Source organism: Macaca thibetana, chromosome 15 (assembly GCF_024542745.1).
Source record: "Macaca thibetana thibetana isolate TM-01 chromosome 15, ASM2454274v1, whole genome shotgun sequence".
NCBI classification, from domain to species: Eukaryota; Metazoa; Chordata; class Mammalia; order Primates; family Cercopithecidae; genus Macaca; species Macaca thibetana.
This window is the reverse complement of record NC_065592.1, coordinates 98106683-98122462: the sequence shown is the minus strand read 5'-3', so window position 1 is coordinate 98122462 and position 15780 is coordinate 98106683. Positions and strand designations below refer to the sequence as shown.

The window sequence follows — 15780 nt, the reverse complement described above, 5'->3', positions numbered from 1 at the left end:
ATAAAGAGTCCATTGATAGGGTTTCAGATTCCAGACTGCAACTAACCTTTAAGAAATGACCACCTGTCAAGTTTCTGGAGTATCAAAGAGGAATATCCAAAATTATCTGAAGATTCCTCCATTTTTCAACTACATATTTGGTGAGGCCAGATTTATGTCAGCTACTTCAACCAAAACAACATGTGGCAACAGACTGAATTATAGAAGCAAATATGAGAATTCAGCTGCCCTCTGTTATGCCAGACATTAAAGTGATTTGCAAAAATGTCAAACTCTACTTTTCCATATTATTTTTTGTTTTGGAAAATACAATTATTTCTCAATAAAAAAATATGTTATTTATGTTAACATGCAATGGGTTGTTTTCTTGTTTTTTTGTTTTGAGATGGTGTCTCACTCTGTTGCCCCAGCTGGAGTGCAGTGGCGTGATCTCAGTTCACTGCAACCTCCACCTCCCAGGTTCAAGCAATTTTCCTGCATCAGCCTCCCGAGTAGCTGGTACTATAGGTGCACACTGCCACACCCGGCTAATATTTTTGTATTTCAGTAGAGGTGGGGTTTCACTGTGTTGCCAGACTGGTCTTGAAGCTGACCTCCAGTAATCCACCCACCTCGGCCTCCCAAAGTGCTAGGATTACAGGCGTGAGCCACCATGCCCAGCCCATCATCGTTTTTAAATGGATATTTTTTAAATGTCTCAGTTTTAAATTCTAATAATCATATATATATATAAAACACACACATAGACTGTAATTTTTGAAAATATAATGGGGTCCTAAGACCAAAAAGTTTGGAAACTGCTATAATAATCTATCATGTATTTAGGGTAAATATGGGTACCAAATAGCTTCATCAAACTTAAAAACACCCCACAGATCTAGAAGCAAGTCAATCACTCTTGGCCTTGGTTTCCTCATCTGTAAAATGAAAGGTCAGACCAGATGACTCGTAAGATTCCTCAGAACTTCAGTAATCAGGGGTGCAGTGGCTTACACCTATAATTCCAGCACTTTGGGAGGCCAAGGCGGGTGGATCACCTGAGGTCAGGAGTTTGAGAACAGCCTGGCCAAAATGGTGAAACCCTGTCTCTACTAAAAATACAAAATTAGCCGGGTACGGTGGCACATGCTTGTAATCCCAACTACTTGGGAGGCTGAGGCATGAGAATTGCTTGGACCCGGGAGGCGGAGGTTACAGTGAGCTGAGATTGCGCCACTGCTCTCCAGCCTGAGCAAAAAGAGCAAAACTCCATCTCTAAAAAGAAGAACTTCAGTAATCGTATCTCTCACTATTAAACTTTATAGACAGTAAACTTAAGAATTTACTCACGAAGCACAGTACAAGCACCCCCCTGCATGATCAATGACTGAACACAGAATCATGATCTTGTATAGCACTACAGAATTGAGTAAATTGGGCCTTATCCAATCAAGCAGCATTTCTCAAAAAATTTAATGAGAAGGATAATGTTTCAAATTATCATTAGCCATCAGAGCAATGACATCATCACACACCATTTAGCCTCTGAAAAACTCCACCGTATACTAATAAGAGAGTAACAGTCAAAAAGGCAAGTACCTTTTTAGTATTACCACCAAACTGTTTCAACTCTGCATATCCTGCAAAACAGTCTTGGGGATCCCAGCAATTCCAGATGACACCAAACTACTAAAGTAAGGGTAACATGATAAACTGTTTTGTTTTTTTTAAAGTTACTTCTACTTTTAAGTTAAAGCCTTAAGAAGGCTCAATAGTATACAGCTTACACCACTCAGAGCAAAGGGAAATATCTGATATGAGGAAAACTGGACTCAAGCCATAGATGTAATGATTCAAAATTTAAAACATCGCAGGAGAAAAGAAAAGTGCAATGAAAGATCTGGAAGATGAAGTTGAGGAAAAAGACATTAAAAAATAGGGAAAAAAGGGGTCGGGCACAGTGGCTCACACCTGTAATTCCAGCACTTTGGGAGGCCAAGGCGGGTGGATCACAAAGTCAAGAGTTTGAGACCAGCCTAGCCAACACTGAAACCCCGTCTCTACCAAAAATACAAAAATTAGCTGGGCATAGTGGTGGGCGCCTGTAGTCCCAGCTACTCTGGAGGCCAAGGAAGGAGAATTGCTTAAACCCAGGAGGTGGAGGTTGCAGTGAGCCGAGATTATGCCATTGCACTCCAGCCTGGGCAACAAGAGTGAAACTTTGTCTCAAAAATAAAAGAAAAATAGGGAAGAAAGGATAAGAAAAAAATAGAACAAGTTTAGGAGATTCAATATCCAAATAAAAGACATTCCATAAGGAGAGTATAGGAAAAACAAATAGAATAATTCAAGGATGCTTCCTAGAACTGAAGCATCAAAGTGAAAAGGCTCCAGACCACTGTGAAAGTTCCGGACAAGGATGACAAACAGAAGATCCTAAAAACTTATGTATGAAAGGTATCAAGGCCAGGCATGGTGGCTACCACCTGTAATCCCACCACTTTGGGAGGCTGAGATGGGTGGATCACCTGACGTCATGAGTTCAATTGCTGGCTGGCCAACAGGGCGAAACCCTGTCTCTACTAAAAATACAAAAATTAGCTGAGCATGTGGCAGGCGCCTGTAATCCCAGCTACTTGGGAGGCTGAGGCAGGAGAATTGCCTGAACCCAGGAGATGGAGGTTGCAGTGAGCTGAGATCGTGCCATTGCACTCCAGCCTGGGCAGCAAGAGCAAAACTCCATCTCAAAAAAAAAAAAAAAAAAAAAAAAGAATAAAGGTATCGACATATAACTTTCACATGTATCAGAAGGTCATCAGATTTCTTAATAGCAAAAGATCAATGGACAATGCCTTCAAAATTCTCAAAGGCACCCAGACATAATATCAGTCAAGTGGGAGGACAGAAAAAAGACATGTTCAGATATTAAGAGCCTCAAAACATTTCATCTCCCATGCACTTTACTCAAGAAGATAATAATGATGTCCAGTTATAACAAGAGAGAAAAGACACCCCAGGCTGATGAAGAAAAGAAGATCTCAGAATGAAGTTACATACTAGGTACAAAAGGCAATAAGCCTAGATTGCAGTTAAGAGGATCAAGAAGAAAGATCTATAAGGAGATGACACCACCAGGCTATCCAATCAGTCTGAATGTCTTATGGAGATTTAGACAACTGGTAAAGAGTCTGAAGTAGAATTAATGATAAGTACACCAATTTTTGGGTAAAAATTTTTGTGTAAAACAGAAGATGTATGCAGGAAAGAAAAAGTAGTAATAGTTTTACTGCTTGGCTCAGCTATGAATAATATTTGCATATCCACAGTGTAGCTACCTATAACTATAGGGGGTTAAGTCCATAGATACAGGCTAAACTGGGAATGAAGGAAATCAAATAGTAGTATAAAAGCATGCTGCCCAAAACCAGCAAGATAAATATCGAAAGAATCAGCTAAAAGGTGGAACGTGGTATCTTCTAGGGACTCCTTTTTTATTAACTAAAGCTCCTAAGATGAAGCAAGATACACTACACGTGATGAAGGGAAAATCTGGTAAGAGCATTTAACCCTGCAGAAGAGCCCTCAAACTGCATCAAAGGGCCCACTCACACGGCCTGCTCTATGTCAACGCTAGTTGCTAAGGATGTTAAGTCCAGTATCCATATGTTCCTTTCCTGAAGAATTCAAGGTTTGAGAGGTTAAGTGACAGCTGAACCTTCTTGAAAGTAATCTAAATGCAGTGAACTTGATATCTAAATGCGGTGAACTTGCAGCATTATTGATATTTTGAGGAGGGTAATTATTTGTTTGTGGGGGCTGCCCTGTGTGTTGAATTGAATGAACAGTATACCTGGCATGTACTTGTTAGATGCCAGTAGCACCACCTCATATACACTGTGACAATCAAAAATGTCTCAAGACATTAAAGTCCCCTGAGATGAAAAATCACCCCCAGTTGAGAACCACTAATCTAAAGTGATCCATAAATGCCAGTGCTGGCCATCTTGCCCATGCCCCACCTCTGATAACAGTCTGGATGGCACAGAACAAGGAAAGCAATTTTACAGGTTGCCTAGATCTTTTGCCAAGACAATTTCCATCCATCCATCCTTTTCCTCTTAGAATCAAGTGCTAACAAACAGTAAATTCCTAGAACAATGACTCTCACCCCACATGTATGGGAGTGTGGGGGGCAAAAAAGATGTCACTGAAAGTTTCACAAAGAATTTGTATTTTTTCCATAATGTTTAAGAGTGATGTAATCAGTTCAATGATAATCTTAGAAAAAAAAAATCACAGAATATTCCAGATCACCTAGATAATAACACTATAATCAAGTATCAACATAATTTCAGTGTCCATGCTTGTGGTTCATGATTATGCTGGTTACAGGCAATCCCCCAAAATGACAGCATTTTATGCACTGCAGTGGTTCTCAAACTTCTGTAATCCCAGATCCAAATATTCTCCAGTATGAAGAAACAAGGCCTTACAATATTCATTCATTCTTCAAACAAATATATGTATTGAGCACCTACAAATGTTCTTGGTGAGAGAAGACAGAAAAGAAAGGAAGAGCAACAAGAAGCTTAAGCATCCCAGGTTTTACAAGAGGCAAGAGAAAGTGTAAAAGGAATTTTCCGAAAGTACTAAACAAGAACTGCAGAAGATGAATGGATATGGAAGGCCTTAACCAATGGTGCTGGTAATAAAAACTGACTACCGAGGAATGAACAAAGCCAGGCATGCCAATCTTGTGGCTTCCGTGGGCCACACTGAAAGAATAACTGTCTTAGGCTACACATAAAATACACTAACGATAGGTGATGAGCTTTTAAAAAAAAAAAAAAAAAATCGCAAAAAAAATCTCGTAATGTTTTAAGAAAGTTTACGAACTTGTGTTGGGCCACATTCAAAGTCATCCTGGGCCACATGCAGCCCTTGAGCAGTGGGTTGGACAAGCTTAAACTAAGCCATCAAAGAGAGAAAACAGAAGGAGAGATTGGGCCCATATCCTCCTAGACTAAAACATAAAAAGAATGGAAGTCAGCACGGCAGATTTTGCATTACTTCTGGACTCCAGATACCACTGGCGCCATCATCCTAGGAGAGAATGTTGCTATCCATAGTGTGGAGAAGGGAATCTGGTGGGCAGCAGCAGGAGGAGTGTATGTCATATGATCATTTATGTTTAAGTGAAATTTCTAAGTTGTGGGTTTATAATTGAGAAAGCACCTAAATAAGAAAAACCAAATGGAATAGGTAGAAAAATGAGACAGTTTAAATTAGGCAAGGTTTCCTGGAGAAGGAAAGCCTAGAAGCTGGACACAGTGGTTCACACTTATAATCCCCACACTTTGGGAAGCTGAGGTGAGAGGATCCCTTAAGGCCAGGAGTTTGAGACCAGCCTACGTAACATAATGTCTCTACAAAAAAAAACAAAATAAGCCAGGCATAGCACGTGCCTATAGTCTCAGCTACTCAGAAGGCTGAGATGAGAGGATTGCTTGAACCCAGCCTATAGTCAAGGCTATAGTGAGGAATGATCACGGCATTCTATGCACTTCAGCCTGGGTGACAAAGCAAAACCCTAACTCTAAAAAGAAAAAAAAAATTAATTTATAATTTTTTTTTTTTAAAAAGCCTAGAAGTGTTACTTAAAATAATCACATATTTCCTATCAGGCAAAACAACAATAATGACTAAATTACAAATAATTTAGAAAAGAAAAAAATAAGAGCCTCAAGAGTAGTTATAGGGAATGTGTGCCACCTGCCTAGTAGGAAATAAAATAAATCATAAAAGTTAAAAGTTTGTATTTGATTCAGGACTTTAAAGAGCCACTAAAAAAATAAGTACAAATGTGCATTAAAAACAACTTCATCATCAGTATGCAGACTATTTTGTGGTACTAAAGAAATCACCAGAGTCTAGCCAAATGCCATTACATTGTCACCAAAGGGGAGAGATTACTGCAAGTTAAAAGAAAGAACGTAACCATATTTGTTTCAAATTTAGTTTTTAGAAAGTCACTAGAACAGAAGCCTAAACCATAATCAAGACTACAAATCTGATTATTCCAAGAAGGGAAAATAAATACCACAGGCTCAAGAACTGCCAACAGTCTTTAGTCCTAAATCTATATATGAAGGTTAATTCTACATCAATTTTTTTAGTTCCAAGAAGGATACCTCACATTTGTGCCACTCGACACAGTGCAAGAGCTAATTATGGAAGAGTTAATAGGATGGTATGATGATGTCCACAAAATGGCATGCCACCCCCTCTCTGTCCACAGTGAAGCATGGATTAAACTTTATCTCCCACTCAAGGTTCCTTCACAAAGAAATAAGGCTAATTTATGATATAACTCAAAGGCAAGCCAAAACATCTCTCCCACCAGTATTCTAAACTGCTTTCTTGGGTTCAATTTTTCTTACAATCAAAAACAAGTAGAGAATGTATATATGAAAGCAAGCTGCAAGACTAAAATTAAGAGGACCTCTATAGTTGTATTTCATTGAGACTAAATTCTGCAGACCTGTGGTATTCAAACTGTGGTATGCAACAACCCTGGTGAACATCATGTCCCACAGGATTCAAAGACACAGGATAAAAATTTGCACAGCTGCCTAATAGCAAATTAATGTGATGATGTAGGAAGCAAAAGACCGTTAACATAAATGAAATGTAAGTGTTCCCCTCAAACAACAAACATGTTGTAAAATGCAAACTCTTCCATGAATCTCTAAGATAAAACAGGAAATTATAAAGATATCTTGTATCTACGAATTAAGACACTTTGAACTCTACCCAAAGTGAGAAGCAGTGGTTGGAGAGGTTGAGAAGCAGTGTACATGCTCACTCTCCTCTGCAGCCACCAAAAGTTTAAGGAACACATCATCTCTCATGTTTCTTTCACCCCTCCAGCAACATGAACTTATTCATTCTCATATGTTACCCTTCTCCATTCTGTCAAGGCCTAGTCCAAGGCCTTAATGCCCTAATCTGGGCTGAGTGCAAACCTTGTCTAAGGTTATAGATTCTTTTCATCCTAATCCATCATAAATTATGCTAGTAGAGAAACTTTATATGCTTTCAACTCTAAATTAAATATACCTTGAGTAACAACAGTTACCATCATTGAATGCTACTACAGATCCAGTACTTTATATCCACTGTCTCATTTAATCCCCAAAATTCTCTAAAGAAGTTCTGTTTTCCAGAGTAGAAAACTAAGATTCAGATTAATTAAACTCCAAGGAAACTAAACTAGTAAGTGACAGAGTTAGGACTCCAGCCCATATCTGACTATAAAGCTTACTCATTACTTACTGAGAAACTACTCCGTCCAAGCCACTGTACTGATCAAGGGGAATAAAATTTCAATCTTATGCTCAAATCCATTAAAAAACTCCTACTGCCTATAAAACTAGCTCAAACTAAAAAAACAAAAACAAACAGAAAACATCAATGGCACTAAAGACCCTCTATAATTCCCAGCATTGAAAACTGTTTTGTGGCCAAGCAAAATTACTTATTATTCCCCTAACATAAAATCCTCACTGAACTCTGACTCATATAGTTCATCTCAGTCTAGAATAACTCTGTCACCTCCCCTCGTAAAAACTCTCTCTCCTTAAGGCCCAATCCAAGCCACGTGTCCTTCAAAAACATTCCCTATTTAGGTTAATAATTACAGCCCCCTAATAGAGATTACTTAAAATCAGTGCAAGATGACAGATATAATCCACTTAATAGTCTAAGATCTCTGAGCACAAAAACTACACTGTAACTTGACACTGCTTTGTCTCTTCCTTAGATAGACATATATGGGCAGTCACTCAACCCCCAGTCTTATGTTCTTTCCACTGTCTCACTGAGGCTATAAAAAGTGATCTCAAAACAAAGGATGGCACATGATTTACCATTTTGCTTATACATAGCTGGCTCCCTTTCCACCTGCAGCTGCCCCAAGTCTTTACTCCTCCTCTTCAGAGCACTATCCAAACACACCCCAACTATCATCAAAAGACCTAAGCTGCTTGAGACAATACGAGCCAGCCATCAGGTGTGAATTCCATCATCAGTCCTCCTCTGTCACTTAGAAATACACTTTTATCTTCATCCTAACTTCAGTCCTTCCTGTCTCAGTGTATCCCTATGCTTTTCCCCAATTTCTCTACCATCTCCTTGATCTCATCCTCTCTTTAACGTTCAAGCTCTCACTCCAGTATTTGTTCCTTTCTCTTCAGTCTCTCCCTAGACTCTTTCTCCTCAACCAACAAGCATGTTCATTTCCCCATTTATTCCTGTTTATTGAATTTACTATGTGCCAGGAACTGTTCTGTGTACTAGGGTTACAGAGCTTATATTCCAGTGAGTGAGACTGAAAATAAATAAGAAATAATGGAAAATTATGGCTTCTGAAAATGATAAGCTGTATGAGGAAAATAAAAAGTGATTCAACTGAGGTGGAATTGCAGAGGAGAGAATGAGGGGTTGTTCTGAGGTCCTCACCAGGGAGGTAACACTTAAGAAGAATTGTGTGAAAGCGAGGGGCAAAGTAATTTAAAAGAGAGAAAACAAAAAATGCAAACACCTGGGAGAACCACTTTGGTGTGCATCACCAAGAGATAAGAAAGACCTGTGACTGCAATGTAATAAGTCTGGCAGAGGCAGTGGCACATAAATGAAACCTGAGTGGTACACAGGGACCAGATTTTATAGACCCATAGGGAAGGAGTTTGGATTTTATTCTACCTGCAACGGGAAGCCACTGGATGATCTTAAGCAAGGAATGATGTGATCTGATCATTCTGAAACCTCAAACATACAAAAATACCACTATCTTTTAGATTCACAAAGTGTTTTCCACAGTTAAGAAATTACTGCTCTCTCTAACCTGTTAAAGTAAGAAAAAATCAATTTTAAAAAACTTTCTTAACATCTGTATTTAATGCTGTATCAAATATATGCTTGCTTTAAAGTTAAAATTAGAGGATACAGAGTAAGTGTGGCTAACAAACTCAACAAAGCACACTCACCTGTTGATTTCATCGAATGAGGTAAGTTTAGAGAGCACAATAGTCATTCTACCCCTCTCAGATGTTGAACTTCTAATCCAAAAATCAGACTCACCTCGACAAGCTTCTTCAAAATCTTGGGTAATGTCCACCCAGTTTGTATTGCTTTTTTCCATTTTTTCTGGCATACTGAGCTCCCATCCTGAATCATCATCATCTACAGAAGCTTTCATAACCATTATGCCTGTAAAATTAATACTGATGTAAGAGAGAGGATGTAGCTTTCTGGGCAAGAGTATTTGCAGAAATGTGTGTTTGTTTAAGTATGGGATGAAGTCTTACTAAACTCTTTAAAGCAGAACTCTTCTGAGTCTAAGGACAGTACTGCAAAGAATAATCTTAATGCAATCAAATCTCACGTCAATTAACAATCCTGCTGCTTATTTACTATTAGCCCACCACCTACCAGGGCCCATAAATACTTTGCCTTCCTACCGTTTAAGAAGAAAAATTACAAACCATCTCACCACTGGCCCGAAAAGAACAACTCCAGAGCTTCCAACTTTCAATAATAGCCACAAATGACCAAAGCACTATTCAAGGTCCCCTCTCGCAGCCCAGGACCCCACGCGGCAACTACCGAAGTCAATCAAGGCAGCCCTTCACCTGGCCAGAGCTCGCTGGGACCTTTCCCGGGCCAGGGCCGGCCCGGACCCAGGCAGAACCTCGCCAGGAGGAATGAGCCGGCACGCACCGCAGGGTCCCAACGGCCGGGCTTAGGGCCGGGGCACACCTGAGGCGGGCACCCTCTTCCCTTCCGCCCCGCCCGGGTCAGCCCGGCCCAGCCCCGGTCCCACTGGGCGCGTAAGCAAGGACAGATCTGTCGCCGCGCAGGAGGGCGGGCACGTCCGGCGCCGGATCGTCGCCTCGGCAACACCGGGCAAGGCCGGGGCCTCGGCCGACAGCGGGCACTAGAGAGCCCGCGGCCCCTACCTGACGCGCAGCGGGAGGGCCGGGGCAGCAGGGTGACCTGGGGTCCTCAGGGCCCGCCACACGCGCGGGGGGCTGCGGCTCTTGGACACACGAGCGACAGGGTTTCAATGGCTACGCAGGGGCGGTCCCTACCTACTTCTCCCGTGGTCACCCGCGCCGCCACGCACTGTCCGGACCACGGAAATAACGACGCCGCCTCTGCCGCCGCCGCCCCCTCCCCTCTCAGCCCAGCCCGACCGACGGCGTGCACGCATGCGTACGCCAGGGGCGCGCGACCCCGCCCCCTCTCCCTTACTCCCGGGACTTCGCGCTCCCCGGCCACACCCCCTCCCTCGCCACCGCCTCTGTTCGGCCGACGGCGGCCGCCTTCTCTTCTCGCGAGATTAGAGACGATCGCGAGACCGGAAGTCATCTTCTTTTTCCACCCTCTGTGGGCGCCCTGGGTAGTGGGCGGTTCCCGGAAAGAGACGGAGCGCGGAGCCCTAGAGCCCGGCCCGTCTGCGCTGCCCTCTGGGAATTTCTTAGAAAGGTGACGCGAAGGCTGGAGGAAACCGTGGAGGTTTGCGTAGACCTTTGTGGTTGCGAGCACCAACGAGCAGCCAAGCTCCGAGAGCAATAACGTGCTACTGCTGCCTGACAACGGATTTATGTTTGCTATACAGCGCCTGGGAGTTTCGTGAGGGAACAGAATAAAAATATCTGCAAAGTCAAGCCAGACATTTAATTTAAGATTCCTAAATATTTCAGATTTTTAAAAATTTATTAATAAAATGATCAGTTTTTAAATGGGGTTACATAAATAGACGGGCACAAGTAAGAAGCACATCTTTATCACCACCTGTTCTTTAGGATGGCCCAAAATTAAAAGATAATACCAAATGTTGGCAAGGATGCAGAGCAACTGGACCTCTGATATGTTGGTGATGGTGATGCAAAATGGTACAACTACTTTGGAAAACTTACAATCTTTTCTTGTAATCTTACACTTTATCATACGATCCAGTAATCTCCTACGAATTTACCTAGGTACAAAAGCGTATATTCATACAGAGGCTTGTATGTTAATATTCATACCAGCTTTGTTTTGCTTTGTTTTTGTTTGAGACAGAATGTTGCTCTTGTCGCCCATGCTAGAGTGCAGTGACCTGATCTTGGCTCATTGCAACCTCCGCCTTTCAGGTTCAAGCGATTCTCGTGCCTCAGCCTCCCGAGTATCTGGGATTACAGGCACCTGCCACCACGCCAGGCTGTTTTTTGTATTTTTAGTAGAGACGGGGTTTCACCATGTTGGTCAGGATGGTCTCAAATTCCAGACCTCATGATCCACCCACCTTGGCCTCCCAAAGTGCTGGGATTACAGGCGTGAGCCACTGTGCGTGGCCCAACTTTGTTTTTAATAATCAAAAACTGCAAACCACCCAAATGTCCATCAACTGTTGAATAAAAACAACTTGTGGCATATCTATACAATGTAATGAATGCAATTATCAATAAACAGGGATCAACTACTTGATGTACAACATGAATGAATTTCAAAAATATATTGAGTAAAAGAAATCAGGCTGAGCATGGTGGCTCATGCGTATAATCCCAATGCTTTGGCAGGCCGGCAGGTGGAGAGGTCGGGTTGGAGACTAGCTTGACCAACCTGGTGAAATCCTGTCTCTACTAAAAATACCAAAAAATTAGCCGGGCATGGTGGTGTGCGCCTGTAATCCCAGCTATTTGGGAAGCTGAGGCAGGGGAATCGCTTGAACTCAGGAGGCAGAGGTTGCTGTGAGCCGAGATGGCGCCACTGCACTCCAACCTGGGTGACAGAGTAAGACTCCATCTCAAAAAAAAAAGGAAGAAGGAAGAAGCAGAAGAAGAAAGAAGAAGAAAAAGAAGAAGGAAGGAAGAAAGGAAGGAAAGAAGGAAGGAAGGAAGGAGAAAGGAAGGAAGGAAGGAAGGAAGGAAGGAAGGAAGGAAGGAAGGAAGGAAGGAAGGGAAAAAAAGAAATCAAATGTGAGACCCCAAGCTCTTAAAAGACATCTATAGTGACAGAAAACAGATTAGCAGCTGCTCAGGGCTCAAGAAGAGACTGACTTGGATAGAACTTGATTTGAAGTGATGTAAATATTCTGTTTTTGATCAAGGTAGTGCCTGTGTGGGTGAATACATTTGTAAAATTTCACTGAAGTATATACTTACAATGTGTACGTTTTATTGTTTGTAAATCAAACTTCACAAAAGTTGGTTTAAAAAAATTAAAAATGGCCAGGCGCAGTGGCTCATGCCTGTAATCCCAGCCCTTTGGGAGGCTGAGACAGGCGGATCACATGAGGTCAGGAGTTCAAGACCAGCCTGGTCAACATGGTGAAACCCTATCTCTACTAAAAACACAAAAATTACCCAGGCGTGGCGGCATGCGCCTGTACTCCCAGCTACTCAGGAGGCTGAGGCAGGAGAATTGCTTGAACCTGGGAGGCATAGGTTGCAGTGAGCCGATATCTTGCAACTGCACTCTAGCCTGGGCAACAGCAAGACTCTGCCTCAAAAAATTAAAAAAATTAAAAATGCCTATCTCTCTTACAGAATAAGGGCAGAAGTTTTGACTGTTTTGATCTAAGCTGTGTCCCCAGCACTTAGGGCAGTGGTTGGCTTATAGTAGGTACTCACTAAATACATTTAAAGATGAGAATGTAGAAAAGAGTTACAATAAAGTAGAAACATGGGGCCGGGCGCGATGGCTCAAGCCTGTAATCCCAGCACTTTGGGAGGCCGAGACGGGCGGATCACGAGGTCAGGAGATCAAGACCATCCTGGCTAACATGGTGAAACCCCGTCTCTACTAAAAAATACAAAAAACTAGCTGGGCGAGGTGGCGGGCGCCTGTAGTCTCAGCTACACGGGAGGCTGAGGCAGGAGAATGGTGTGAACATGGGAGGTGGAGCTTGCAGTGAGCTGAGATCTGGCCACTGCACTCCAGCCTGGGCGACAGAGCAAGAGTCCGTCTCAAAAAAAATAAAAAAATAAAGTAGAAACATATGTGCTAGTTTTCTAAAACTGTTTAATGATCTTTGCAGGACCATGAGATATCTGGAAAAGGATGAGTTGACTGCATCTGAGTTGTTCAGGATCATGTATGGGTTGTGACAAAAACTGATAGAGGAAAGAACACTCTTGTAAATAAGACTGCTTCAGCACTTACATATATTTCAAATATACATATATATCTGAAGCACAAATATACACACACATATATATTTTAAATACACAAATATATACACATATATATTTCAAATACACATTTATAACCAGAACAGGGCAGCCAAGTGAAACCATTTTAATTTATTTACTAAAACTGTAATTTATTTGATATCCATATTTGATTTCTACTAACCTCTCTGATTTAAAAACCATTTTCCCTGAGAAGCGTTTAACTTCTGATGACATCCAATGTTCTTCCTAATGTTGAGAAAGCAATGGGCAGTTTAGACATAGACTATGTGATGAATGGATGCAAAGGAACTGATGGACAAATAATGATCTACCCAAACAACATACAGAGTAGATGGCCCTTTTTGGAGAGATAGAAGATAGAAGTTAATTCCAACAAGTCTAAATCCTGTTGCTAGCAGATAAAATCCTAACTATTCCATGATTAAACACTTATGTTGAGATGAAATTTAGCTTAATGTCATCGTATTGTACTGACACAGGAACCCAGTGTTACATGAGTTTGATAAGAGCAGAGTGCAAGTCAAAGTGGATTTTTACATCAGTTTTACCATTAAATAAATTAAGGAGGACCTAAAGGCTGCAGGCAGCTCAGAAATATTTTCAGAAAAGGAAACAGAGTTAACATATCCTACTGTATCATGGGGCAGAAAGAAACATGGCACTGTGTTTGTGAGTTTTTAAATATGGATAATATCAAAATATCAGTTTAGTTCGTCCTACTATATTTATTTATTTATTTTTGAGACAGGGTCTCCCTCTCTCACCCAGGCTGGAGTGCAGTGGCACAATCTCAGCTCACTGCAGGCTTGACCCTGGGCTCAAGTGATCCTCCCACCTCAGCCTTCAAAGTACCTAGGACTACCGGTGCATGCCACCACTCCTGGCTAATTTTTTGTATTTTTGGTAGAGATGGGGTTTTGCCATGTTGCCCAGGCTAGTCTCAAACTCCTGAGCTCAGGCAATCCACCCGTCTCAGCCTCCCAAAGTGCTGGGATTACAGGCATGAGCCACCATGTCTGGCCTATGTTCTCCTTCTTAAAAGTCTGACATTTAACGTATCTTAAGAATACACACTAAGCCTGGTGTGGTGGCATGTGCCAACAGTCCCAGCTACCCATAAGGCTGAGACAGGAGGAGCACTTGACTCCAGGAGTTTAGAGCCAGCCGAGGCAACTGATGAGACCCCCTGTCTCTTGAAAAAATAATATATAGTAATCCAATAAAATTATTAAAAAGTTAAACTGCTGTACTAGGGGAAAATGTGTAATCATCCTCCGTATAATGTTTATAATATATCAACATTTTAAATATGTCGTTATATTTTCCCACAGTATTTTTAAAACTAAGATACTAGTGTCGCAGTTTCGTCAATAACCTTAATGTAGCAGGTTCTCATTGTCTGAACTAGTACCTCGGGGACTTTGTCCTACATCCAAGAAAAGTAAGGAGCTTGGACACAAAGCTGCGTTGGAGTGAAAGTCTAAGAAGTCAAAGAAGAAAGCTCTCTGCAGCAGAGAGGGGAGTCCAAGTGGATTGCTGGGTTATAGCTGAATTCAAAAGTTTTATAAGAAATTCCTCTCGGTTGGGTGCGGTGGCTTAAGCCTGTAATCCCAGCACTTTGAGAGGCTGAGGCGGGCAGATTACGAAGTCAGGAGATTGAGACCATCCTGGCTAACAAAGTGAAACCCCGTCTCTACTAAAAAATACAAAAAAAAATTAGCCGGGCATCGTGGCCGGCACCTGTAGTCCCAGCTACTCAGGAAGCTGAGGCAGGAGAATGGCGTGAATCCTGGAGGCGGAGCTTGCAGTGAGCCGAGATCGCGCCACTGCACTCCTGCTTGGACTACAGAGCAAGACCCCGTCTCAGGGTAGAGGAGGTAGGGCGGGGGGCGCCTGGGCGGGGAAAGAAACTCCTCTCATCTCTGTAACAGTTCGAGTGACTTACCAGTAAAGCTGTCTGTGCAACTCCCCTTATCTTACGCAGCTGTGGGTATGTCTCTAGACAAGCACAAAGCACTGCTTCTCTTGTTTGTATAACTGTGGGTAAGATCCCCCTCCTTCCTGTGCAAGCTTCCAACGTGTATATGCCTGAAAACGGGAGGAAACTTTTTCCTGGGAGCTTGCTATTTGTACAGAGAACAAAGGGCTTCTGTGCTGGACCCTGTCTGCTTATCTGTCTGCAGGTGCAGCCTGAGTTTTTTTTTCCCAGGGTTGTTTTATTTTTGCCTGTTGCTATGACTTTTCAGGCAGGCCGCTTCTGCAGTCTGAATTTTCCCCAAATAGGTCTTCCTTTCCTTCTCCTTCATTAGTGCTATTAATTACTACTAATTGCCACTGTTCACTAGTCTTATTGTTTAATAACATTTATGTAACAGAAAAATAATGCAGAATATATAATTTCAAATAAACCTCTATTAAAATAATACATCGTATGTCAGAATCACCTATAGAGGCTTTAAGAAATCTTCTTTTTTTTTTTTTTTTTTTCTGAGACGGAGTCTTGCTCTGTGGCCCAGGCTGGAGTGCAGTGGCACCATCTCGGTTCACTGCAAGCTCAGGC

At 42.0% G+C, this 15780-nt stretch overlaps 1 protein-coding gene across 5 annotated transcripts in view; it reads right to left on the bottom strand.

Moving 5' to 3' along the window:
* NAA35 (N-alpha-acetyltransferase 35, NatC auxiliary subunit) overlaps positions 1-10258 on the bottom strand; it is a 90153-nt gene extending 79895 nt beyond the window's left edge. The window contains exons 1-2 of one of the 5 annotated variants that reach the window (XM_050760954.1): positions 10131-10258; positions 9121-9249 (exon numbers count right to left, since the gene is read on the bottom strand). In XM_050760954.1, coding sequence (XP_050616911.1) covers positions 9121-9244 — 124 coding nt within the window. In that variant the 5' untranslated portion in view covers positions 9245-9249; positions 10131-10258. Of the gene's footprint in view, positions 1-9120; positions 9250-9524; positions 9871-9998 lie in introns of those variants that run through there. The other 4 variants (XM_050760951.1, XM_050760950.1, XM_050760953.1 and 1 more) reach the window with 4 other exon arrangements.
* Between the last annotated feature and the right edge of the window lie 5522 nt (positions 10259-15780).